Source organism: Ovis canadensis, chromosome 2 (assembly GCF_042477335.2).
Source record: "Ovis canadensis isolate MfBH-ARS-UI-01 breed Bighorn chromosome 2, ARS-UI_OviCan_v2, whole genome shotgun sequence".
Classification (NCBI taxonomy): domain Eukaryota; kingdom Metazoa; phylum Chordata; class Mammalia; order Artiodactyla; family Bovidae; genus Ovis; species Ovis canadensis.
The window spans coordinates 43,961,553-43,987,748 of NC_091246.1; the positions used below are offsets into that span (position 1 = coordinate 43,961,553).

Consider the following 26,196-nt stretch of genomic DNA (forward strand, 5'->3'; position numbering starts at 1 on the left):
AACAAGGACTGAAGCCAAGCCCTAGGCAGTGAAGGTGGTAAGTCTCTTTTTTTCTTTTAGACTTTTTATTTTGAAATGATTTGAGGTTTCCAGTTGAGGCGCAGAGATACTACAGGAAGTTCCCAGTTAGCCTTCATCTAGCTTCCTCGCATGGTAACATCTTAAATAACCATGGTGGTGGTACTAAATTGCTTCAGTCGTGTCCACCTCTTTGCAACCCTATGAATGGTAGCCCGCCAGGCTCCTCTCTAGGCATAATACTGGGGTGGGTTGCCATGTCCTCCTCCAGGGGATCTTCCCAACCCAGGGATCGAACCCTTGTCTCTTAACATCTCCTACATTGGCAGGTGGGTTCTTTACCACTAACACCACCTGGGAAGCCCATGTAACCAGGGTACAGTGATCAAAATATAAGAAACTGGTACTGATACAACTCTATTAACTAAGCAACAGACTTTATTGGGCTTTCACCAGTTTTGTTTGAGGATCCACTCATTTTCCTTACAGGTGGCCTGGAGGGTAGATGTGGCTCCCTCGAGGTCACTCGGGAAGCTAGTGGTAGGGCACAGGTTGAAGTCCGGCCTCCTCCTCCCAGTGCCCTGGGCTGCTGCCCTCCTCACCCTTCCTGCTTTGTCCAGGGCCAGGGCTGCTGCTCCTTTAAAGAACTCTAACTTTATAGACACCCTTCCCCCACCTGGCTTGCCCGGCCCGATTCTGAGGTTGCCTACACTGTCTTTCTGCACACATGCTCACATGCACATGCTTGTCCACAGGCCCTGAAATGGCTGGTCCAAGCCTGGCTCCTGTGGGCGCTGGAAGCATTGCACCGCAGGGCCAACCAGTTCAGCCACTTCTGTTCACTGGGCTGCATGTGGCCACCCACACAAGCCAGTGCTCTAGCCTCTGTGGGAATGCAGGACGCAGAGCACATTTGATGGAGCCCTACCTTGGTTTCAGGTTCTAAAGGTTTCTATCTCAGCACCTCTCCCTCCCTCAGCTTTTCCAGTTCTGCCTTAGGGTCTCTCCTGTCTCCTGTCTCCATCTGGTGTGTGCCCTCTGACACCTGGAGACAGTCACTTTCTGTTGTCCTTCTCAGCATCTCGGAAGGCCTGGTAAAGAACCCTCCTGCCGATGCAGGAGACATAAGAGAGGTGGGTTCTACCCCTGGGTCAGGAAGATCCCCTGCTGGAGGACATGGCAACACACTCCAGTATTCTTATCTGGGGAATCCCATGGACAGAGGAGCCTGGCAGGCTACAGTCCATGGAGTCGCAAAAAGAGTCAGACATGACTGAAGTGGCTTAGCATGGTACAGCACAACCCCCTCTAGGGCCTTCCACCCATGGGGCCCTTCACTGTTTACAGCTGGTTTTCAAGTTTCTCTCATGTGCTTCCCATCACCGGGGTGATTAGGTCCACTCAACTGGCAAGGAACGCTTTGCCCAGTGATAATGGGGAGAGTGGAGCCGCGGTTTGCCACAGTCTTTGCTCTTCCAGGCAGTTAGGCTGTCTGGTGTTTATCTTAGGCCGCCTCTGAGGCTTTCAGAGCCCTGCCCAGACATGATCTCACTCTCTCTCAAATCATCCCTGGGAGGCAGAAGGGAGTCTGGGATGAATGCTGTCCCCATTTCACAGATGTGAAAATAAAGGTCTAAACACACACAGACATGCGTGTGTGCCTGGCAAATATGTGAAAAAGTTGCTTTGCAGTCCTGGGAGCCTGATTTCAGCCCTGTGAATTCAGTTGTTTGGAACGTTTGAGGTCTTGGTTGGGGTGGGGGCGGCAGCGTTCACAAGTGCCTCACATGATTGCAGCTCCCCCAGGGATAACCCACAGCTTAATCCAGTGCCCTGCCTCCAGAGACCTTGCAGTCAGTTTAGTATTTGAGAAGGGCCTAAGGAGGCTTATCTGGCGTGGCTGGAATTCCCCAGACTAAGGTCTAGTTCATGGTGGCCCTTAGGCACATTTCATAAGTGAGCCTTTGGTAGCCACAAAGGCTGTGGCCAGGAGAGCCCAGGCTGGAGCCTTGCTGGGCTGCTTGGTGGTGGTGACCCATGCTGGACAGTCCAAAGAGTTCCTCTCATGATGGCTCACCTTCACAGTAGTCCTGGGAAGGAAGAGCTGTTAGCAACTTATTGTAGAAAAAAACAGAGACATCACTTTGCCAACAAAGGTCCATATTGTCAAATCTATGGTTTTTCCAGTAGTCATGTATGGATGTGTTAGACCATAAAAAAAGCTGAATGCCAAAGAACTGATGCTTTCAAATTGTGGTGTTGGAGGACTTCTGAAAGTCCCTTGGACAGCAAGAAGATGAAACCAGTCAATCTTAAAGGAAATCAACCCTGAACATTTATTGGAAGGACTGATGCTGAAGCTGAAACTCCAATACTTTGGCCACCTGATGTGAAGAGACAACTCACTGGAAAAGACCCTGATTCTAGGAAAGATTGAGGGCAGGAGGAGGGGACGACAGGATGAGATGGCTGGATGGCATCACCAACTCAATGGACATGAGTTTGAGCAAACTCTGGGAGATGGTAAAGGACAGGGAAGCCTAGCGTGCTGTAGTCCGTGTCTCACAAAGAGTTGGACATGACTTAGCAACTGAATGACAACAAGAAAGACAAGGAAACAGGCCCACAAAACAGACCCACAAACAAGTCCCTGACGCTATTAGGGCACAGGATCAACCAGGGAGCAATGGCTGGGCATCCAACTCCAAGTCCAATGCTTAGCTCCACCAAGCTACTGTCCCCCCAAAAAGGGGCATGACCAAAGCCAGGAGGAGGGAAAAGGGAGCCCTCACTGGGACTGAGCTCCTCAGTCCTGAGAAGAGGTTAAAGGAAGAAGGAAAGGTCAGGCTGGGGGAGAAGAAGGAGCTCCTGAAATCAACCCACACCTTGCTCTCAACAGACGAGAACCCCACCAACGCAGCGGTGGCGGAGCGTGGGGCAGGGGGCGAACGGGGGGCGGAGGGGAGGCGGGGGGGGCTGGGGGGGCGGGGGCGGTAATAACAAAGTTGAAGGAGAAGTACCCATCCCCTGAAGGGGAGAGGGCCCGGACCCTGCTTAGGAAATGCGCTGGACTGGAGGCCGGGACAAGGTTGATGACGGCTACGCGCACTGATCTCTGCTCCAAGTTCTGCCTCCCATGGCCAGGCACAGCTCGACCATCCCAGCTCTGCAATCTCCCTCCTCTGAGCGCCTGCAGCATCTCATGCCCAAATCAATTTTTTGAACCAATCCTGTAGCACTCGCCTTATAAGTCAGCTGGCTTTCCATTATTTGTCTACGTCCACCTTTCCAACTAGATCAGAATCTTCTCCAAGGCAGGAGCTCTTGTCCTCCCTGCCACGTGACAGCCAGTACTTTCTCAGTAGAGAAATAAGGTTATTTGGGAAGTGTCATTCAGGGCAATGCCGTGGTTTGTTTACAAGTGCTGGACACTGGGTCCACGCCGCGGGCCCGGTGACGTCTTCGGGTTTGTGATGTCACCGTCGCTGGCTGCTGCGCCGCTCCGCAGCCTGCGGGCAGGTGACGTCACCGTCGGAACCCGTGCAGACAAGTGCACGCCGGAGGAATTAGCGAGGCTGGCGGCCTGAGATGCCGGGAAAGAGGAGGAACCGATGCAACGGCAGATGCGGTGTGGCGTCCGCACCACCGGGGCTGGGCGCCTAGCCCCTTTATGGACTGGCTCCGCCCCCGCCGTGACCTTTGCGCGCCAGCCAATCCGAGCCGGCCGCGGTGACGCGCAGCCTATCAGCGTCCACAACACGCCGGGCGCTTCCGTGTTCGCGAGCGCACCCGACCCGAGTCCTCAGGGGGAGGGGGCGAGGCCGACGGGCCCCACCGTCACCCACGTACAACCCACCAGGCTCGGCCGATCTGCGGTTCCCGGCCCGCCGCCTCTCGGGGGACTTTATGGCTTCGGAAGGCCTGAGAGGGGCGCTGACGGCCGTGCTGGGGGGCCGGGGGCTGCTCGTGCAGAACTATGATTCGGGGCCGGCTGGGGAGCCGCCGGCGCCGGTGCGGCTGCGGAAGAATGTCTGCTACGTGGTGCTGGCCGTGTTCCTCAACGAGCAGGTGAGCGTCCGCCCGTCGGGCCCACCGCCCAGGTCTCTGGGGCTCGCAGCCAGCCCCGGTAGGGAACAAAGGACGTACCGGCAACAGCCACAGCTTCCTGGTGTGTGGCTCTTCCCAGTTTTGCAAAGCACTTTCACACTTAACATCTGAGCCTTGAGCAGCGCAGCCCTGCGATCCTCCCAACGTACAAGGGAGGAAACTGAGGTTCACGAGCCTGTTTAATCCCACCAGGCCTCAGTTCCTTGAGAGGAGGCTGTCTTACTCCTCTTCCATTTTCCCCAGAAGCTAGCGCGGTGCCCGCCATGGAGTGGGCTTAAAAACCTGTCCAGTGCTTCAGAGGCTTCCCCTCGGCCCCATGGGCAGTAAGTGGACAATTTTCCTTACACCCAGGCCTCTGACCCCCTGTTTGATGCTCTGATTGGTGTTGATCCCTGTACATGGTGCGGTAACAACAGCTAGAACGGGTCAGAGCCATAGGTAGGAGTTGTTTGGCGTGAGGGTTTGGGGTGTGTTTCAAAGCCTAAGCAGGCCACACAGAGTTTGTAAACCGTGAGGGGAGGTGAGAGATATACTGTGACTTGTGCAGATGCTAATCAGTGCAGGACGCTGGGCAACCAATCCCTGGAGGCCTAATCTCCAGCCCCTGAAGTAGCTACCAGAATTCTTAACCCCTTTCTGAAATGGAAACCTGAATGCAGGGAAAGAGGAACTGCAGAGACCGCTGCAGTCCCCATACCCAGGGCCAGTCCCCTGGAGAACTCAGCAATTTCAGGGTGGCCCCTGGGATGTGGGTACTGAGCGACTATATCTGAGATTGGAGCTGGACCCAGAGCAAGTGAAGGCTGCTGGCTCTGCTGCCCCCCCTGGAGCTCCCATCCCAGCTGTGGTGGGCGAGGACCCTCTCTCTCCCCCTCAGGATGAGGTGCTACTGGTCCAGGAGGCCAAGAAGGAGTGCCGTGGGTCGTGGTACCTTCCTGCGGGGCGGATGGAGCCTGGGGAGACCATTGTGGAGGCGCTGCAGCGGGAGGTGAAGGAGGAGGCCGGGCTGCAGTGTGAGCCTCTGACGTTGCTGTCTGTGGAGGAGCGGGGCCCCTCCTGGATCCGCTTCGCATTCCTCACCCGCCCCACAGGTATGGCCCAGCAGGTGGGCAGCGTGGGCTGAGGGCAGTAGATACCAGTCCCCTGGCTTGTCCTCAGGTGAGATGAGCCCCTAGTCTGGCTAGGATAACCCTGGCATCTCCAGATTCCAGACTGAACACCTGATCCTGGGCCTCCCCCCTGGGTCACAGCTGGAACCCTGGGTGGCCCTTTATTCTACCAGGCCCAGCACTTCATTCAACATAGACCTTTTCTCCCTCCCTGTGCCCTGGAGAAGGAAATGGCAACCCACTCCAGTATTCTTGTTTGGGAAATCCCATGGACAGAGGAGCCTGGTGGGCTACAGTCTGTGGGGTTGCAGAGTTGGACACAACTGAGCACATCCCCTGCATCTCCACCAGGTGGAATTCTCAAGACTCCCAAGGAAGCAGATGCAGAGTCCCTACAGGCTGGCTGGTACCCACGAACCTCACTGCCTACCCCACTGCGGGCCCAGGACATTCTTCATCTGGTCAACCTCGCTGCCCAGTATCGCCAGCGAGCCAGGCACCCTCTCCTCCTTCCCCAAGAGCTTCCCTGCAGTCTGGTCTGCCAGCGACTTGTGGCCACCTTCACCAGCTTCCAGACAGTGTGGGTGTTGGTGGGCACAGTGGGGACGCCTCACTTGCCTGTCACCGCCTGTGGCTTCGCTCCCATGGAGCAGAGGGGTGGCATCAAGATGGCCGTCCTGCGGCTGCTACAGGAGTGTCTGACCCTGCACCACTTGGCAGTAGAGACCAAGGGGTTGCTTGGACTGCAACACCTGGGCAAAGACCTAACGGATGGCATCTGCATGAACGTGCTGGTCACCGTGGCTTTTCGGAATCCGGGTCTCCAAAACGAGCCCCCAAAGGTTCGGGGTGAGAACTTCTTTTGGTGGAAGGTGGTGGAGGAAGACCTGCAAAACCAGCTTTTACAGCGGCTTCGGGACTCATCTGTCGTCCCAATCAACAGATAGGAGGTGGGCGTCAGTGGGCCGGAGCAAGGCATTCGTGCTTTGGAGGAAGTTTTTGCTTTGGAGCGGGGCAGGGGTGTGGCAGTCAGAGATCTTCTTGCATGAGGACCTGAGCAGTTCTCCTGGCTCCCAGGGGGACTGCCCTCTCTTGTCACCACGGAGCAGGTCCCTGCACAGCACCCAAAGGGACAATGCCTTCAGCTGAACAAGGAGTCCAGAGCTCGGGGACCCAGTTGCCCTGAAATTCCAATGAGGGCAGGACTCCCTAAGGGGACGTGAGGACCTTCGGGACCTGAGGTGGCATCTCCTCATTTTCTGTGCCCTTGCCAGATGCTAGGCACTTAGAACATGGAATGGGTGTGGGGGAGGTCATTCCAAGGGAGAGGGTCCCTGGCTGAGTAAATAAGTGTTACTGACTTTGCATTCCCACCTATATGTTTCTGTGGGTCGGACTTGAGCTGGAAGGGGGAACTGCTATCAAGAGAAGCTCCTCCCCTCATCCCATGGAAACCACACAGGCCTTCCCAGACAGCAGGTGACCGGCTGGCAGACTCCCTTTGTCCACCACAGCTTGGCGCAGGCCTGCCGGGTGGGATGTGGGCACACACCCTCCAAGGTCTGAGCAGTGAGATGCCCAGAAGCTTCAGGTGGGCGAGGAGCTGTGAGAGCTGCCCGTCTCTTTTCTCCTGAGTTTCTCTGAGGGATCAGCGTCGCTCCGCCCCCAGGCTCATTCCTGCCTCTGCCCTGGTACAACTCCAGCCCAAAGCCAGACCAAAACCCTCTCTTCATTCCCCTTAGCTCAGCTGAATCATGGTAGAAATTATTATTTTTTTTTTAAAGAACTTTACTGAAGTTTAAGGGAAAACCAAAGGAAATGAAGAAATATGTACTGACTGCTATACACGCATCACTGGATGTACAGTTTTGGTTCTGAGCAGGGAAAATACTTGGCTGGGTTTCCCTCCTGAAGTAACTCCACTCTGACGCCCAAGGACCAGGACAACCTCAGAGGCCCCTGCCCTGCCTCTCTGGCTGCCATCTTGTTTTTCTGACCTCTGGAGCTGTGCTAGGAACCCACTTGTTCCCTCTAAAGACTTCTTCCAAATGAAGGAATCAAACCCTTTTATTCTGGATCCCTTCTCTTAGTGTCTGAGGGACCCACCGGTCTGTAAGCACACTGGACAGTGACCTTTACTTCCAGTATTTAGCCTATTATTAATAGTTTTCAACCCTTCCCTGGTGGCTCAGACAGTAGAGTCCACTTGCAATGCAGGAAACCTGGATTTGATCCCTGGGTCGGGAAGAGCTCTTGGAGAAGGGAATGGCAACCCACTCCAGTATTCTTGCCTGGAGAATCCCATGGACAGAGGAGCCTGGTGGGCTACAGTCCATCGGGTCAGAAAGAGTCGGACACGATTGAGCACCTAACTCTAGCACTTTCAACCCCAGGTACCCCCTAGAATCACCTGGAGAGCCTTAAAAGAGCAACTGTGGGTGTGCCCTTAGAGATCTGATTAACTGATGGAGGGTGGGACCAGGGCATCGGTATTTTTAAAAGCAGCCCAAGTGACTGGAACATGCCAGGAGGTGAAAGCCACTGATCAGCCCTCCCTCTTGCCTTGCCTGGAGGACTCTTGGTGACCTTCCTCCCCAGAGCATCTCCACGCACTCAGGGACTAGATTTTTTTAAATATGAGGCCCAGGACTTCCCTGGCATCCACACGCAATGCAGGGGGCACAGGTTTCATCCCTGGCCAGGGAACTAGATCCCACACACTGCACAGTGCTGCAAAAAATAAAAATCAGGCCCACTGTTCACCACTAAAGCAGTCATACCTTTCACAACACAAACCCTGCAAAGGAGACTTGTGCACGGATGCCCCAGGTGGCCCATTCCCTAGAGTGTCTCTGGAGCTGCCGGCTCTCAGCTGTAGGCAGGCCGAGCAGAAATAGAGCTCCCTGCCCAAGAGAGGCCGGTTTCCCGGTTCCTGGCAGGCGCTGGGGGAACATCACATTTGCGCTGCCAGAGCCTGCCCGTTTACCACCCGCCCCCACCACACAGACACTGCCCTCCCTCTGCTCCTGTGCTGGGAGAGGAACTGAATTCGTCTTCCTTAGGGAGGAAGATGTGCCTGAATGAGCAGTGGAGCCCTGGGCAAAAGGACACGGGGAGGACAGAGAAGAATGGGGCAGCCATGACCACGCAACCACACCATTTATTGCCATGCTGTCTGGGGAGACACTGTGCGAATGTTCAAGTGCATTGAGGAGGGGAGGGTCTGACTCCCGGACGCTTGAACGTTCTTTCTGAGTCGAAGAGTCCAGACCCAGTTCACCGCCTCGTTCCATGCTAACGCCCATGCGTGGGCACACGCAGGGACTTGCACGGTGTCCTTGGGAACAGCAGGTAAATCCTCCCCAGCTTGGAGGAACGCAGGAGAGGTAGAGGTCACTGAGTTTCCTCTGCTTTCATGTCACCTCCTGGCAACCTGTGGCCGGCTTCTAGAAGCGGCATGGGCAGGAAAAGGAAGCGAAAGGGGCTCTGGCCTGCTCCTCCTTGCCCAGGAGTTAAGCCAGCAACTGCAGTTTGCTGTGAGGTAATGCCTGGCGCCGCCTGTGTGTTCCTGCAGGTCGAGACAGATTTGGGCCGGGTGGGGTGGCAGCCCCAGCCGCAGAGGGCACGCTGGGAGAACGGCACCGCAAAGGACTGCCTGTGCCCCAGCCCCACCCTGCCAGGCCTTGGGGTCGAGAGGGGGTGGGGGAGGGACGAGGGGGCAGGCTGCGGGCCAGTGGGCACCCTGGCCTCACCTGGACCCGGACCTTCCGGCTCTGCTGGGAACAGTATTCTGTGGAGGACCCCAGCCGAATGCTTGGGGTGAGGCCTGGCCTCCCCGGGTCTCTGAGCCCCTCTGCCCAGGTGCTGTGGACCTGCCGAGACGGGTTCAGAAGGCGCCAGCGAGAAACCAGCTGGAGCTGGAGCCTGGCATCCAGCCCCCCGGCTTCCCAGGCCCTCTCCTGCCCTGGCTGCAGTTACTTCAAGCTTCTCATTAGCAGCTGCCCCCGCCTGGCTGTGGAACATGCTTTGGGCATTTGCCACGAGGCTGTTGGAATTTTGCAACAGTCTCTAGGAGGGTGAGCTGGAAGAGGGGCTCTCCCTGCCATCCATGGCCCCTTCCCCAAGTGTTAAACCGAGAAGGCAGGAGAAAAAACATCAAGTGTCAGCAGTATCTGTGGTACCTAGTGGGACAGAGATAGGGCCGTGCCCCCATCTCTCTGGCCTAGGGGCATGACCAGCCTCAGAGCCACTGACTTACTCCCCATTGTGCCCCTATAATTGAGTCTCAGGTCTTGGCTCTGGCCATAGAAGACCCATGGACACAGGTGACAGGCACAGAGCAAAGGAGGCTCTGGCTCGGGGGGACCTGGCTGTCACCCAACTCCCCAGAGAGGGCCCCAAGGACACCATGCTGCCCAGGAAGCCACCGCCTTGGCTCCTTGGTTCCTGGTACCTCAGAGACCCACTCCTTGAAATCCAGTCTGGTGCAGCCAACGGGCCAAGGTGGTCTTGAGTCAACCCAAGAGTGGAAGGCCAGACCTCCACACAGGTGGAAGTCCCTGGGATATAGAGGAGATGGAGCCAAGGCCAGGCCCCCGCTCCAGGACAGTGGCAGCACCACCGCCAGGCAGGGGGCAGCTCTTGGGCAGAGGCGTGAACGGGAGTCTCCCCTCCTGACTCAGACATGCCCTTCTCGGGGTTTGGAGAGGTGCAGGTGAGGACTGTGTGGGGGGAACTTGACGAAAGCAATGGCAGCCAGCTCCTTGCAGAATTCCTCCAGGACGACCACGCCCTGGAGGAAGGTCTGGTGGTCCAGCCTGAGGGAGATAGCACAGGGGTCACAGCTGGGAAGTGTGAGGAGTGTGCCCAGTGGGACATCCCAGTATCTGAGGGACTACCCAGGGACAGCCACCTCTGAGGGTCTATGAGGGACCACAGGCCTCAGCAATGAGCCCTCCTCTGCCCCTGGCCTGGTGCCTCCCCCACCTGGAAGCCCTCGCCATGTCAACCCAGGGCTCTTCCTTGGGCACCCGCTTCCCTTGGGTACTTACTGCTCCCCAGGGACTTGGCCCATCAGCTGCCTGCGCACCAGGAGCAGTTTGCCTGGGAACTGGGGAACCCTCTGAATTCTCTGCATCAAGTCCCCGATCACCTGGAGTGGGAACAAGAGGGGACTGATGAGACCAGAGACCCTGCCATGGGGTCCCTGGCCTGGTCATACCATGGGAGGGTGGGTGGTACCTAGGTTATCCCTTGGCGCTGGCAAGGGTGCCCACACCTGCAGCCCCCAGCCCGCCCCCGTCCCATTGCCCTCCCTTCCTGCCCCCAGCACTGGCATGCTTCCTCTGGCCCGGCCTGGGCGCCCTTACCCTGACGAGCACAGAGAACAGGCTTCGGCAGCCAGGGGCCAAGTTGGTGTAGGGATCCAGGAGGTACTCGTGGATAAGGGGGTGGGGGAAGAGGGCAAGCCGGGACAGGACTGAGGTCACCTGCAGGTTCAGGCTGTATGGCTGTGGGGAGCGCAGTGGACAAGCAAGGGTTGGCAGGGGTGCTGAGCATTTTTACCCCCTGCCCTCCTCCACCCCAGCATTGTGCCTGGCCAGTGTGAACGTGTGCGGGGGTTGGAGACGCACGTGATGTGTGCATCATGGGTTCCCTGGGGCTGAGGGCCAGGACGTGTTAGGGCGTGTGAAGCAGAGGCGAGACGGGGCTTCCCAGCTGGAGAAAGGTGGGGATTGAGGGGGGTCGTGGAGCCAGAAAAGGGAAGATGGCTGGACCCCCAGGGCTGGGCCCTGCTCTCCCGAAGGACTCCGGAGACCTCACCCCATGGCTAGGGCCCAGCCCTGCTGTCTACCTGTTCTAAAATCCGGGACATGCGGTCAAACAGCATTTGGAGGAAGGGACCCTCAAAGAAAGGCTGTTCGGGTTCATGGGGGTCCAGGGGTGGGGGAGCCAGTGGCCAGCCCCAGGGTGTCACTCGGGAGCTGCACTCCTGGAACTAAAAGAGGCGGGAGAGTCAAGGACATAGGCCGAGGAGGAAATGGCAACACACTCCAGTATTTTTGCCCAGAGAATCCCATGGACAGAGGAGCCTGGCAGGCTACAGTCCATGGGGTCACAAAGAGTCAGACACAACTGAGTGACTAACACACGCCAGTGGTCAGGGGTGCCAGCAGACTGGGAGAGCCACACAGGCAGATGGGGCTCGGGCGCTTGGCCAGAGCTGGGAGCACTAGGCTGGAGATCACAGGGGCAGAGTGCATTAACCCCACACTCTAAGTGGCAAGGACTGAGCACGGGCAGAGGCCTCGACACTCACCAGTCCATAAGCATCGTGGACGTACGTGTCGTATCCTGTCTCCTCCAGGAAGGCCGATGTCTTGGCTTCCTCAGGAACGAGGCAGAGGAAACTGAGAGACAGGACCCTAGATGTGGGGAGGAGGGCCCAGCCTGGGCTGCCCTGCTCCATTTCCAGCCCCCGGGAGCACTCCATCCCAGCCTGTGCCCCATCAGGGCTCTGGCCAAAGACAGAACAAAGCTCAGGTGGGTTGGACTTCCTGATGGGCCCCTACCTGTTGACAATCTCGGTCACTGCTGTCTTGCCATCAGGGTTGGTGGCAGGGGCCGGGGGAGGCTTTGCGGAGGGCTGAAAGCCAGAGTCGAGGAAGCTGTCGGTGAAGTAGGGATCTTCCTCTAGGTCTCTGTGCCGGGCGGAAAAGTGCAGCATCAGTGAGCACAGGAACCAGCAGGGGCCGGGGAGGGGCTCTGAGTGGCCCCAGGCCTCCTCCACAGCGCCGGGTTTCACTTACAGGGTGTCCTCGTAGCTTTCGGGCTCAGGCGAGCCACGGGCCATGTAAGGACGGCCCTCCAGGTAGCACAGGATCAGGCTCCGGACAATCTGTTCATGGGGCTTCTGCAGTAGCTCCTCAAACAGCCGCAGTGTGGCGATGCTGATCTGGGGCAAGAAGGAATCAGCGGGACACCCTTTCCCCATGCGGGCCTCCAGGGGTGCCTGGAAACTGCTCACCCAGGTGAGAAGAGGTCCTCTAGGATGGGGGTTTGCCTCCTCTGGCCGGGGGCTCAGGTGGCAGGTTTCAAGGGGAGTAAATGGGTGCTGGCCTGAGAACCACAAGTCTGGCTGGTCTCAGTTCCATTAACTAATTTGAGGTGTGGTATCGGGCAAGCCAGTTGGCTCCTCTGCACCTTAAGTTTCCATGTCTGAAAAATGGAATACCGGCCTCGCCTACCTCACAGAGCGGCTGTCAGCTTCCAACAAGCCAAGTGAATATAATAAAAGCACTTTGTAAAAATAAAAAGTGTCATCGTAAGTTTGTAATCACAGAAAATTACTGCGGGACAAGAGTTTAGCTACCAGTCACTGGGTCACTGTCTTTTTCTTTGCTTGGAGGTGAGAGGGAGCTGGGTTTCAATGCCTCAAAGGTAGAACCACCTTGAAAACTAATGAAAATGGGAAGAAGCTTCTGGAAATCCCATGGGCAAGGTGGGGTGCAGGTGAATAAAGAGGAGGGCCGCCCGCCTCACCTCATCAGAGAGGTGGTCACAGTGCCTGATGAGGTGGGCGCACAGGGTGCGGGGGCTGTCCTCAGGGGCTGCAGGCTGCTGGTCCATGCCCAGGAGGAAGGCCACAGCCTCCCGCAGCAGCGCCGGGGAGCGGAGCTGGCGCAGCATGACTGTGAGCAGGGCAGTGGAGGTCAGGACGCTCTGTTCAGACCTATGGGGAGAGTGCACTGAGCCACGCCAGGCAGGGGACAGCAGAGGACGAGCAGGGAGGGACAGGGTGCAGAGGCGCAGAACCCCTTCCTGGTTCTCTTGCATCTTCTGCTGGTATTTCTCTGTTCATTCCCTGTTCCACTTGAGGTCCTAGAGTCTGAGGGTGGCAGGCCTTGGTTAGCCCACATGGCTCTGGGTCACAAGTGTGTGAAGGGGAACATCGACCAATGGAGCCCACTGACCCCATGACTCTGGCCAAGGAGGTCCCTGGCCTCAAGCACAGGAAAGGGCTTGGTGGGGTGGACATTTCGCCCGGAGCATAGCCACACCTGGAAGGAACTAGATAGAACTTACACATGTAGGAGCTGGGGCTGCAGAATTTCCACAAATAACTTCTCAGCCACAGCCTTTGCCAAGGCATCCGAAACCACCTGGGTGCCAAAGAGCATGTCTTAAAACGCGTTCTACCGACCACCGACAATTTTCCACTGAGAAACAGCTGTATCCTTGTACAGAGCCTAACATAACAAGTAGAGGGGGATCTGCTGATCCTGGGCCTTGCCCAGCTCCCAAGAGATCCCCTGGGTCCTCCAGGTAGAGACAGAACAGAGCAGCATGAAGCTGGAGGTGGGGCGGAGCACCCGCTCTGCTCACCGTGTGTGCCTCTGTGATGAGGTGGTCACAGTAGTCAAACCAGCCCAAAAAGGCAGCCAAGGCCTCCTTGCCGGGGAAGGAAGCCTCATCAGATGGGGCGCTGGGTAACCTGCATAAGAGTAAAGGAAGTGTGTGAGGCCTGGTTCAGGTATAGCCAGGAAGTGGGCTCTTTCACCCTTTGCCTTGGAACCTCCATTGCCGGAAGGCCGTTCTACTGGGGGCTCTGAGGGCAGACAGGTGGCTCAGACCAGCAGGTAAAGAATCTGCCTACAGTGCAGAAGACCTGGGTTCAATCCCTGGGTGGGAAAGACCTCCTGGAGAAGGAAATGGCAACCTACTCCAGTATTCTTGCCTGGAGAATCCCATGGACAGAGGAGCCTGGCAGGCTATAGTCCACGGGGTTGCAAAGAGTTGGAAACAACTGAAGTGACTTAACACTTTCACTTTCCCTGAGGGCAGAAACCAGAGTGATGCTTTCCTGGAGGGTGAGAAGGCCCCTGGCATGGGCTATAGCCTCAGGAGGAGGGTGGCCAGCAGGGGTCCCCATCCCCCTTGGAAAACAAGAGAGGCTACCAGGAAGATGCCAGGTAGGGCTTCCAGCTGCTGAAAATGTAGACCTGCCTTCCCTGGCTAAGCGCCTACCTCCAGCTGATGCCCTCTAAAGCAGCAATGTCTGCAGGGTCCAAGGAGCTGGGCAGGGACTGGTACAGCTGGCAGAGGTGCTCGACGATGGCAGGACAACAAGGGCTGCTCTGTACCATGTAGGTGGCGGCCGCCTGGGACGCCACACTTACCAGGAGCAGCAGGTTCTCCCGGGCCTTCAGGGCCACCCGACCTTTCTGGGGATAAGGGTAGGACTTCAGAGACCTGTGGCTGATCCCCCACCTCCCAGCAACTCACCCACCCCGTCCCCACCCCCTGCGTCTTGGAGGCTGCCAGCACCTTGCTCTTGCACAAGCCAATCAGGGTGGTAATGAGGCTGCTCTCCCCAATGGCTCCATCTGGCTCCTGGGTCTCAGCAGGCAGCTGGGTGTTTGAGGCCCAGGCCCCACAGGTACCACTGTCCGGAGCCTTGCTGTGTGGGCGGTCCTTGTCCCTGACACTGGCTGCCTCTCTCAGAGAGGCGGTGGCTTCTCTGGATGCCTTCCTACCAATAGTCTTTTTACCCTGCAAGGGAGGATGGGTAAGGCCAGGCCGCAGTGCAGACCATTCTCCATGACAGCCCCTTGGGAGTCCAAAGGGGGCCTCAGAGTAGAGCTGGAGGGAAGCCTGCCAAGTGCCTCCTCAGTACCTACTCCATCCTTCTGCCCCTCAGCAAGGCCACCGGGGGCTTGCCCTGGGGTCTGGGCCCTCCCCCTCCTGCTCCCCAGAGGCACTCACTTCTAGGATATAGGTGAGCAGGGCTGGGTCCTGCTGGATCTTGGAGCAGAGGACTGTGGTGAACTGCACCTCCTCCTTTTCTGTGAGGGATCCAGGAACTGTCCCACCAAGTCGGAGAAGTTTCTAGAAGGGGAGCAGGACAGAGACAAGAGGGGGATGGGGTGGCGGGGAAGAGATGGAAGAATGGGGCAGCAGGGAACAGAATCTGTGCACGACCATGGGTTCAAACTCAAGTCCTGCAGCACGGCGCCCAGGGCCTGATGGAGAAGCTGGGGACGGGGTGGGGGGCAGGGGGAGCTCTTTTAGAGTCTCAGAAAGTGGAGCGTTTTGTCAAGGAAGTTTTGGTGCTTTGGGCCTGGCCTTGGAGCAACCCCACCCCCACCAGCTTTGCTTGAAAGCACAGGCCTCACCTCCGAACACCCCTTACCTTCTGGGCCCCTCACCTGCACGGGTCTGTGGACGTTGAGATAATGCAGGAGTGGGTGTTGCACTTGGGCCAGAACCTTGCTGAAGAACTGGAGCACCTGCTGCCGCATGCCAGGTGGGTACTGCGGGGCAGGGACAGAGCGCCTGTCAGTCAGTCGGCGAGGCAACGCCCCCACCTGGACTGCTCCTCCCCTCACTGCCTTCTCCACCAGCGCCTCCTCCTCTCACACTAGGAAACTGGCCTCCTGCTGCTGTCCTGCCCCTTTCTGCCTTAATTTTTGTCCCTAACCTTATCGTTATTGAACATACTATCCGTGGGCTCCTTTGATGCACCTGACTAGAATTTTCCTCTGTTTCAATCACTGTCGGGTCCCCAGCGCCTAGGCCACGGCTGGTACATGGTTGGTCCTCAGTACATCACTGATGAACGAACGCGGACTGAATGAAAGGGAGCATGTCCTCAACCCAAGGACAGCGAGAACACGCCACCAAAGCAAAGCGGTGAGGGCCTGAAGCCTGGGGAAGGTGGTGGCTGTTCTGAGCCATCCCAAGTGATCCCGTCCCCACCGAGCTCACACCGCAACCCACCCCACCCCACCCCAATCCCACCCTTACCCCCCGCCACAGGTTGGGCACTAGGAGGAGCACAGGTAGAAAGACCTGGATCCCTGGGGCCCCAGCTCAGGCGGAAGTTTGCAAAGGCACCCAAGGTCCAGCCCACCTCGGCCTTGCCCAGTGTGCACAGGGTCTCCAGGATCTTGTGCTGCAGCAGGTACTCCAGGCAAGGCCCCGCCTCGCCAGCCGCGGCCTGCTGCTTCTCCTCATACACCAGGATATCCAGCATCTGCTTCAGCCGCCAGGGAATATCTGTTTTCTTGGCGGGGGTGTTTTCATCTAACAGAGATCCAGGAAACAAGGTGAATGGGGTGAAGTCCAGGGACACTGTGGCTTAAAGGGTCAACCCACAGGGTCTAGGGGAGGTAGTCGGGGAGACAGAACAGCCTGGAGAAGGCCAGGTTAAGTTTTCTTCAAAGACCAGAGCAAAGGGAAGTTTACAGTTGATGCCTCTCTAGCTAACCGTAAAAAGAGCTTCCCAGGTAGCACTAGTGGTAAAGAACCTGCCTGCCAATGCAGGAGACTGAGACATGGGTTGGATCCCTGGGTCGGGAAGACCCCCTGGAGGAGGGCATAGCAACCCACTCCAGTAATCTTGCCTGAAAAATCCCATGGACAGGGTAGCTTGGCTGGCTATAGTCCATGGAGTTGCAAAAGAGTCAGACATGACTGAACTGACTTAGCATGTGCTAGCTAAAAAGATGAAAGACCTTTTAGATGAAGCCCAGGATATAGCTATCTGACAGGACATGTGTACAGGTGCCAGCACTTTATTAAAGAAAAGCAAGCAGCATTTTTTTCTCTGAACTCTGGGGAAGGACAGTTGGTGGGCTGCCGGCTAGCTCTGGGCCTGAGTGAGAAGCTATGGGCTCAGGGGTCTCTGTTATAATTTAGAAGCTGTCTTCAGCTTCCTAACAGATAACCTCCAGGGGCCTATTTATGTCTCTTTTATACTCATGGAAGGCAATACTCTATTTTCTTTTTTTTTTAAAAAGCTGAAAACAAATCCACTTATGACCATGGGTTCAGACTCAAACTCACTGCCTGATGCCCAGGTCCTGCTGGTTAGTGGAGTTCTCTTAGTCAGTCTCACAGGGCGGAGGATTTTTATAAAGAAAGTTCTGGCGCTTTGGGACTGGCCTTGCAGCACCCCCTAGCTTTTCTTGAAAGCATAGGCTCTTGAGCAAGGCACCTCACCTCACCCAGCCCTGCACTTCTGGTCCAGAAACCATCTGGTAATTAATGAATTGGGCCAGGTGAAGCCCCAGGTGGAAGTGAGGCAGTTCTAGAACTTTTCCTAGTTTTCCGCTTGCGATTCCATGACAAGAGATCTTCAGTCCAAAAGGTGTAAAATTCAAGATGTAAAATGAGTCCTGGGGATGTAATGCACAGCACGGAGACTAGAGTTAATAATATTGTATATTTGAAAGTTGCTAACAGAGATCTTAAAATTTCTTATCACAGGAAAAAAAAAAGTGTAGCTATAGGTGGTGACAGATGTTAACTAGACCTTATTGTGATGATCATTTCACAACATATCCATGTATCAAATCAGTATGTTGTACACCTGAAACTAACATGTTATACGTCAATTATATCTCAATGTGAAAAAAGAGATCGTCAATCTAAAGCATTCTTTTTAAAAACTATTGCTTGTTATTTTAGATTATATAAAATAGTATATATTTTACATTTATATTAATCCCATAAAATGACCTATTGGTATGGATCAGGATGTTTTTTTGCTGCTGTGCAGCATGAGGATCTTATCTCCCTAACCAGGGATTGAACCCATGCCCCCTGCTATGGAAGCAAGGACTCATAACCACTGCACCACCTAAAGCAATTATTCTTAACTGGGGGCAATTTTGCCCCTGCTCCCCAGGATATCTGGCAATGTTTGGAGAGACATTTATGCTTATCACAATGGGGAGGGGGTGCTACCAGCATCTAGTGGGTAGAGGTCAGAGTTGCTGCTAAACATACGGTATACCCCCACCCCACCCCCAACCTCCTACAACAAAGAATGATCCAGTCCAGACGTCACCAGTGCCAAGACTGAGGACCTTGGTCTAACAGAACACTCAGAGGGCCCCTCAGAGTGTCCTAAGGCCACTTTTAATTTTGGGGGCTGGCTCAGGCTGGAAGTAAAGCCTTTAGGAAAGGTATAGGCAGATGGCAGGTGCAATAGTAGATGAGATGGTTAGACAGCATCACCGACTCAATGGACATGAATTTGAGCAAACTCTAGAGGAGCCTGGCCGGGTACAGTCCGTGGGGTCACAAAGAGTCAGACAGAACAGGACTGAGCAACTGAACCACAAACAACAAAACTGGAGTCAATCCCCAGTCTGAACTCTAGGAGGTGGAAGGCTACGAATGTAGGGAAGGTTACTTAGCAACCAGTGCATCTCCACCAAGCCCAGCATACTGATTACCAAGCAGCCAATGAGACGCTGCCCCCTCAGTGAGTGATCCTGGTGGGCCCAGATGAACCAGAGCTAGAGTGTCAGCTGGGGGAGAAGGACCAGGCACGCTACGTGCCTTGGTTTTTTCTCCTCCTGTGCCAGGTCTCTACAAGGGAAATGCCCTCTAAATTGGCTCAAGGAAAAGAGGAATTTATTCCACTTCTTTTCTTTAGTCGGTAAGCCCTGGGCACAGGTACCTGGGGACTGAAGGCCTGGATACTCTGCCCAGCTAAGGGCAAGTGGAGTTCAATATCTTGGATGCAGAGTCAGGCCAGTGAAACCCAGCCTCCTTGTCCCTACTCCTACTCACACAGGTCCCTTCCTGGAAGGTCAGGGTGAGGCAGCCCCCACTCTGAAGTGGGCAGTGGATGTCACCTTCCCCAGGACACCTGCATCTCTGAGCTGTGGGGTGACCCCCACCCACCCCTCACTCCCCAAACCCTTCAGGGATCCCTGCATGGAAGGAGACGAGGCCCCACCTGTGCTTTCGATGTAGTAGTTCGTGATGCCCTTCCAGTGTTCCACGAAGGCCTCCAGCAAGTCAATGCTGGGCTCCCGCTGTGGAGAGAGCAGACACAACCTAAGTGGCTGCCACTATGACACTCTACCATCTGCTAAGTGTTGGACGGCTGCTGGGCCCTGAAGGAGGCAGTTGGGATCCTGGGTTCTCAAACTGAATTAGTAACACATTTTCTCCAGGACATCTGCACATTGTCTTCATATCTCCCAATAATCTCCTGTGTCCTCTCCCCAGATACCCCCTCCCTCCTTGAGATGTTGTGGTCCTGAAACATGTCATGATCATCCCCCAGCCCAGAGTGGCTAAGACTGTTGGTGCAGAAAACAGACACAGAAACAGATCATTTCGGTACAACGTGGTTATGCTACGATAGTGGTGTGTAGAGGAAAACAGGAAAGCACCCCCAAAACAACAAAATGTAAATGGAAAATGTGGCAGAGACAAAGCATTTGGGTCCATTTCACTCTGAGAGTCTGAAAATTTGGGTTGAAGGCCACCATAACTCAATTCAGCTAGGTGGGTAATGTTAGAATATGAAGCAAGTGGGATTTCCCTGGGGGTCCAGTGGTTAAGTGGGAGACCCAGGTTCAATCCCTGGGTCGGGAAGATCCCCTGGAGAAGGAAATGGCAACCCACTCCAGTATTCTTGCCTGGAGAATCCCATGGAGGGAGGAGCCTGGTAGGCTACAGTCCATGGGGTCGCAAAGAGTCAGACACGACTGAGCGACTTCACACACACACACCAGTGGTTAAGACTCTGTGCTTCCAATGCAGGGGGAGCCAGTTGGATCCCTGATCAGGAACTAGGATCCCATGTGCCATGTGGCTTGCATCCACCAAAAAGTGCCTAACTTATGGTGGTGTTTTAGTTACTAAGTCATGTCCAACTCTGGTGACCCACGGATCATAGCCCGACAGGCTCCTCTGTCCATGGGATTTCCCAGGCAAGCATACTGGAGTGGGTTGCTATTTCCCTCTCCAGGGGATCTTCCTGACTCAGGATTGAACCTGGGTCTCCCGCATTGGCAGGCAGGTTCTTTACCACTGTGCCACCTGGGAGGCCCACCTTACTTATACCGTGTTGCATCTTTTGTTCACAGTGCAGGGTGTGCACCCCTATCTTCTCTCAGTTCTGCTCATGTCCACACCTCCAGCTCCTTCAATCACCCCAAGGAATTCTGATCTTCCATGAGCAGCCCTCGAACCTCCCCCTTCTCCTAAAGCAACCTCTCCATTCCCATGCCCCAGGTGGAACTAACCTTGAACTGGTAACAAACACTACCTCTGAAAACTTCTCCAAAAAGGGCATTTCTTCTCTTTCCTTGCAGAGTGAATGTTCCCAGGGGAAAAATGCATATTCCAGTAGTCCCTACCCACATCCCTACCTTATGGTCTTTCCTCTAGCTGCTCCTCTGCCTAGGAGACTCTGTATATCCCCCTACACCTGTTTAGGTCCTAGCAGTCCCCAGTGAGGTCCAGCTCAAAGCTACCGCCTCCACAAAGCTGTCTCCTGGGTCCCTGGACACACCTCTCTCTAACTTCATGCTTTACTGCACCACAGGACGGGGTGTCTCCTCCTTCCATAACTCCCTCAGCAGGTATCTATTGATGCCTACTGTGTACGAAACACCACGCCTGATGCTATGAGCCACACAAGGATGTCTAAGAGCCAGTCCTCCAGAAACGTGCCATGGAGGAAAAGAGAATATACAATGCACTGAATGACTCAACTACAGGAAATAGTGGGAGACAGTGGCTGGTGCAGTCGCTAAGACTCCATGCTCCTAATGCATGGGGCCTGGGTTTGATCCCTGGTTCAGAACTAGATGCCCCATGTCACAAACAGAAGATGCCACATGCAACAATGAAAATCAAAAGGTCTTCCCAGGGCAGTCAAATAAAAGTAGTAGTGGTGTGAGAACACAGGAGAGGTGGACAGTGACCTTTGGGCGAAGAAGGGTCAGTTCCAACAAGTGAAATGAAGAGGCTATGCTGAGATCATGCGAGAACTAAAACCCGAAGAACTGGTCTGATTTCAACAATAAGAGACACAGGAGAGACGTTTCCTGCAGAACGATCTTTGCAAAGTGTGTCCGGCAAAAGGATGGATGGATGAGTGTGTGGGGCATTAAACTTCTTGGCAAAACCAAGAAGTCCCTTTTTTTTTTTCTTTGCAGGCAGTTGGGTGCAGGTCAGTGACATCTTCTGAGCTCCTGAAGAAGAGTCATCTGGCAAGTATGTAGGAGACAAATGCAAAATGAAGGTTTAGCAGGCCATTATGACAAGAGGAGGAAGAAATGACACTGAATCAGAGATACTGCCCCTTGCCCTGGCAGCCTGGGCAGTCTGCTTTCAGAGTCAGCTGTGGGGGCCTTGACCTTTATGGAAGTGGCACCTCCCACAGTCATTCTAAACACACAGACCATATGGAGTGACTGCATCTTATCACTGTCTACATGATGCTATTATTGTTGGGTGAACAATCATCTCTGTAGGAGACTGTGAGTTCCCTCAAGGCCAGGGTTCTGTTTTTCTCTCTCTGAGAGTCCCTAAAGGGCTCTGCACAGAGTGACTACTCATTGATACTTACTAAAATATCTCAGCAAAATCCTTAAACCTGGACTTCCCTGGTGGTCTAGTGGTTAAGAATTTGCCTGCCAATGCAGGGACACAGGTTCGATCCCTGGTCCAAGAAGATCACATACCGTGGAGCAACTAAACCCACAGCGTCACAGCTACTGAGTCCAGCACCTAGAACCCGAGGGTCACAACTGCTGAACCAAGGGCTGCAGCTACTGAAGTACATGCACCCGGGGCCAGTGCTCTGCAACAGCAGAAGCCACGGCAGTGAGAAGCCCGAGCACCACAACAAAGGATAGGCCCGCTTGCCGAAGCCAGAGAAAGCCCACACGCAGCAACAAGGACACGGTGCAGCCCAAAATAAAAACAAAGAAATAACAAGTAAATACATTAAAAACAAAACAAAACAAAACAACCCTCCTTAAGCCCTTCCCACAGTTCCTTTTTCTGGGAAAACCCTCTGACCCTTAACCACACTATGATCATCTCACAAGCCTGTGATGGGGTCTCATCTAACCTTAAAATTCACTTATAGTCTCCTGAAGCCTTAAGCTGGACTTAAACGAAAAAAGAACAACCCAGGAAAAAAAAGAAGGAGAAACAGAACAAAAGTTAGCCAAAACAAACCGTTAAAGCTAAAAAAAACCCATTAGATAATCTTTACCTAAATACATTGTTAGCTACTGTAACTCCAGAAAAAAGAAACTGCACCAAATGATTTCTTTTTAAAGATAATATTATTATTATTTTTTTTACAAATAACTGTAAAGATTGCTATTCTATTTTGTCAGAAGAGGGCAGGAAAGAGCACTCTTTCTCCTTAACACTTGCTGGGTCAAGTTGAGTTAAGCAACTTGCTGGGGGTTTTAACCAAGTGACCCAGCCCTGGGAAGATCTGTGCTCAAGCTTGGGGTTGAGGAGGGAGAGGGGACCATCTCCCCTGGTGGTCACATGGGACCAGTCAAATTTCTAGGGCATCGACTATATGTTGTATACTGAGGGGCCTAAGGACACCTGCCAAAAAATATCTCCCGTGACCACCAACTCGCCTCCAGCAAGACACTGAAATTTCTACAGAGGAAGCCTTAGAAATTCACTCAGGGCTAGGGTCCTGTCTGTCCTGTTCACCCACCTTGTGTCTGGAGCTTTCCCAGACAGGTATGAAGGAGTGTCAGACTATGTTCTAACATGACAGCTATTTTGACTGGGGACAGAGAGGAGGGGAGGAGAGATCGTTCTGGAATCCCCTCTGGAGGCAGGATGGCCCGAGGTGCCTGCAGGGCAGGCCTGGGGCAGGTGAAAGAGCTGAGAAAGCAGGAACTTTTCACTTTCTCCACAAGTTTGCTTAAGGCTGAGACTGTTCTCAGTCATAAGCCCTGATCTGGGCTGTGTGTTGGGGAGGTGGGGCTTCCCTGGTGGCTCATCAGTAAAGAACCCCCCTGCCAATACAGGAGATGTGGGTTCGGTCCCTGGTCCAGGAAGATCCCCTGGAGAAGGAAATGACAATCCACTCCAATACTCTTGCCTGGAAAATCCCATAGACAGAGGAGCCTGGCTGGCTTCAGTCCATGGGGTCACAAAGAGTAGGAAATGACTGGACTGAGAGCTTGAGCACCCAGGCATGCATTGAGAAGGAAAAGGATAGAACCCAAGGCTGTTTCTCCTGAGAACATTTGATACACTCAACTGATCAATTAGGAGAGTTTAGACTATGGACAAAAGAATTGTTAACTTCACAGGCAGATTCTTGGCAGGGTTACTTTGACTGGAAGGCATCCTGCCTACCCTATCTAAACCCGCACTTTTATCTTGCTGAGTGAACTGTGGGCGCCTCTGACCAGCCTTCAAACCCAACAGAAAATGGCAGAAACACAAATTCCTTGCCCCCCCTGGCCACCCCAGGCACCACCAGAGCTGGCCTCTCTGGACTCAAGGTCAACGGGGCTTGCGGTGGCCTGGGATTGAGATAACATTCTGGAAACGGCACTTGTACCCAGGATAAGACTGCTTCCTGGGCTAGGCGCTGCTCCCCCCAACACACTTCGATTGTTATCTGTACCCTTCCTGGGGACTTGGGCAGTTGGGGCCTGCACTTCCCTAGTCGAAGGTGAGAGGGCCTACCGCGCGAGTGAGGTCTTGGAGGCGTCGGAAGGCAAGGAACCAGGGGAAGGGGCAGTTAGTTTTTAAGGCCAGGTGACCAGGAAGGGAGGAGCGCGGGGGAAGAGGAAGGCCCACAGGCTGGGGGAGGGGACTTGGGGGGAATTTTGGGAAGAAATTATTGGGTGACAGGGGAGCACTCGGCACGGAGGAATTTGGGAATTGGGAGACTCCGGGAGCAGGGAAAATAAACAGGAAGCAATTTGGGGAGAAGGGTTAGGGGCTGGAGCGACCTGGAGAAAAGCTAGGAAGAGGGACAATCAAGAAAGAAGCCACTGGAAACGGGAAGAGGGGTCCGGGAGGGGGCGCGGCGGGCGAGCGAAGAGGCCCGAGACGGGGCTCCGTGCGGCCCGGGTAGGGGTCCCTTCCCCGAGGCGGCCTGCGCCCTCCGCCCGCCCGCGCGCCCGCCGGCTCCTCTCCCGGCCCCGCGCCCGCCCTTCCGGCCCCGCTTCGGCCTCACCGCCCCCACGGCCTCCTGCAGCAGCGCCCCGAGCCGGCTCAGCATGACGGCGGCCCGGTTCCCGGTTCCCGGTTCCGGGGCGGTGGCGGAGCTCCCGGGCGCAGGCGGCGACCCGGAGGCGCAGCGAGGGAGGCGGGGCCCCGGCCGCCCCGCCCCGCAGCCCCCGCCTGGCCCAGCGCGGGGTCGGAGAGGAGGCCGGCAGCCGACGTGGCCCGGCGGGGCAGCGAGGAGGGGCCCCGAGGCTGGGGGTGCCCGCCGCCCGCCGCGGCAGCAGAAAGACAAGGTCAAGTCCGCCGGGGCCCCTGGGGAAGCCCGGAGGCAGCGTGCGAACTACCCTTAGGGAAGGGCGCGTGGGACCAAGCACGTTTTTCCCATGAGGGATGAGAAGGTCCATGGGTCTGGAAGTCTCTAGATGTCCCTCATGGGATCCCATTAGGCCTACCGCCCCCCACCCCCATCGTAACGATGTCAGGGATCAGCAGACATACATTCTGAACGGCTGACTGCCTTGTGATGAAGAATCTCTTTCCATTCCTGGGAGGCTGGATGAGGGGGGAGCGCTGGGGGGGAAGATGGGGAAATGGGCTTTGAACTGGCAGAGCTGGCTACTAGAAAGCACCCTGCCAAAGGGCCCAACTTTGAACATTCCAGGAAGCCCTGCTTGGTTGAGGGTTCTGCCTATGTAATCCTTGGCCTTGATTTTCTCAGTGTGCTATCCCCTTCCCCAAGTTAGACACTGTTTCTTCCCCTGTTGAGTCCAGAAGCTCAACAGGCAGAACCAGGCCAGTGTGACTTCTTCCCCCATCCTGGTCCAGCACAGTAGCCACTGGCCACTTGTGGCTATGGAGTTACTCCTAACTGACACATGCTGAAGACATGTCAGACAAAGGAAAGAATGTAAAATAGTCATTAACGGGGCTTCCCTGGTGGCTCGGGGTAAAGAATCCGCCTGCCAATGCAGGAGACGTGGGTTTGATGCCTGGTATGGGAAGATCCCACATACCACAGAGCAACTAAGCCCATTGCCACAACTACTGAGCCCACCTGCTGCAACTGCGGAAAGCTGCATGCCCCTGAGCCCGTGCTCTGCGACACTGAAGCCACTGCAGTGAGAAGCCCTCACACTGCAACTACAGAGTTGCCCCTGCTTGCTGCAACTGCAGAAAAGCCCTCTCAGCATCGAAGATTTAGTGCAGCCATAAATGAATAAATAAATAAAAATTTTTTTAATTAAATTGTCACAGGATATTTTGGGCTTCCCAGGTGGCACTAGTGGTAAAGAACCTGCTTGCCAATATAGGAGACATACGAGGCACAGGTTCTGTCCCTGGGTGGGGAAGATCCCCTGAAGGAGAGCATGGCAACCCACTCCAGTGTTCTTGTCTGGAGATATTCCATGGACAGGGAGCCTGGAGGGCTACAGTTAGTTTATAGTGTCGCAAAAATTTGGACACAACTGAAGTGACTTGGCACATACACACACACAATGATGTTTTAGGTTGATTGCAAGTTCAAATGCAATCAGTTAGGTAAATTGAGTTAACCAAAGTATATTATAAAAATTAATTTCATTGTTGCTTGTTACTTTAAGTGGCTACAGTGCTGGTCCATAGTTCCTGTCAAGGAAGTCACACTGGCCCCATTTTGCCCTTGTAGACACACCAAAGAAAGATACAGATGGTGGGTCTCCTGGAAAAGTGGGGGGCCACACTGGAAAAGTACACCCCAGAGTCACACAGGCAGAACCTTCAACAGGAGCAGACTTTCCCCTAATGTCCAAAGCTGGGCCCTTAAGAAGGAGGCTTTCTAGCAGCCAGCTCTGCCGAGTCAAAGCCCATTTCCCACCTCACCCCTCCACCTGCCCAGAATGGAAAGATATTCCGCACGACTACAGGGCTGATGTCTGTTCAGAATGTATTCCTGCTGACCCCTGACACCATCTGATAAGAAAGTAAGGCACCAGGGGTTCTG

The 26,196-nt window shown here is 54.9% G+C and overlaps 2 protein-coding genes across 10 annotated transcripts; one reads left to right on the plus strand and one right to left on the minus strand.

Annotated features, from left to right (window-relative positions):
• The first annotated feature begins 2,337 nt into the window (after positions 1-2,337).
• On the plus strand, positions 2,338-6,595 carry NUDT18 (nudix hydrolase 18). Its single transcript, XM_069576052.1, has 3 exons — positions 2,338-4,086; positions 5,003-5,216; positions 5,586-6,595. The coding sequence occupies exons 1-3, from the start codon at positions 3,925-3,927 to the stop codon at positions 6,179-6,181; spliced, it is 972 nt and encodes a 323-aa protein (XP_069432153.1). The 5' UTR covers positions 2,338-3,924; the 3' UTR covers positions 6,182-6,595.
• Positions 6,596-8,374: 1,779 nt separating this feature from the next.
• FHIP2B (FHF complex subunit HOOK interacting protein 2B) lies at positions 8,375-24,368 on the minus strand. Of its 9 annotated transcripts, XR_011254290.1 has the most exons (19): positions 24,226-24,352; positions 18,988-19,066; positions 16,147-16,319; positions 15,443-15,547; positions 15,000-15,122; positions 14,562-14,786; positions 14,262-14,458; positions 13,620-13,728; positions 13,320-13,396; positions 12,777-12,966; positions 12,044-12,189; positions 11,807-11,935; positions 11,554-11,644; positions 11,089-11,232; positions 10,604-10,744; positions 10,286-10,386; positions 9,688-10,051; positions 8,987-9,106; positions 8,375-8,802 (listed from the first exon to the last, which is right to left on the minus strand). XR_011254290.1 is itself a non-coding variant. In XM_069576046.1 (17 exons), exons 1-17 carry the CDS (start codon positions 24,268-24,270, stop codon positions 9,913-9,915), a joined length of 2,214 nt encoding a protein of 737 aa, XP_069432147.1. In that variant the 5' UTR covers positions 24,271-24,368; the 3' UTR covers positions 8,375-9,912. The 9 variants fall into 9 exon arrangements, 5 of the variants coding, with proteins under 5 accessions (XP_069432147.1, XP_069432150.1, XP_069432148.1 ...); XR_011254289.1 differs by having other exon boundaries at positions 8,987-10,051; positions 24,226-24,361; XR_011254291.1 differs by lacking the exon at positions 11,089-11,232 and having other exon boundaries at positions 24,226-24,353.
• Between the last annotated feature and the right edge of the window lie 1,828 nt (positions 24,369-26,196).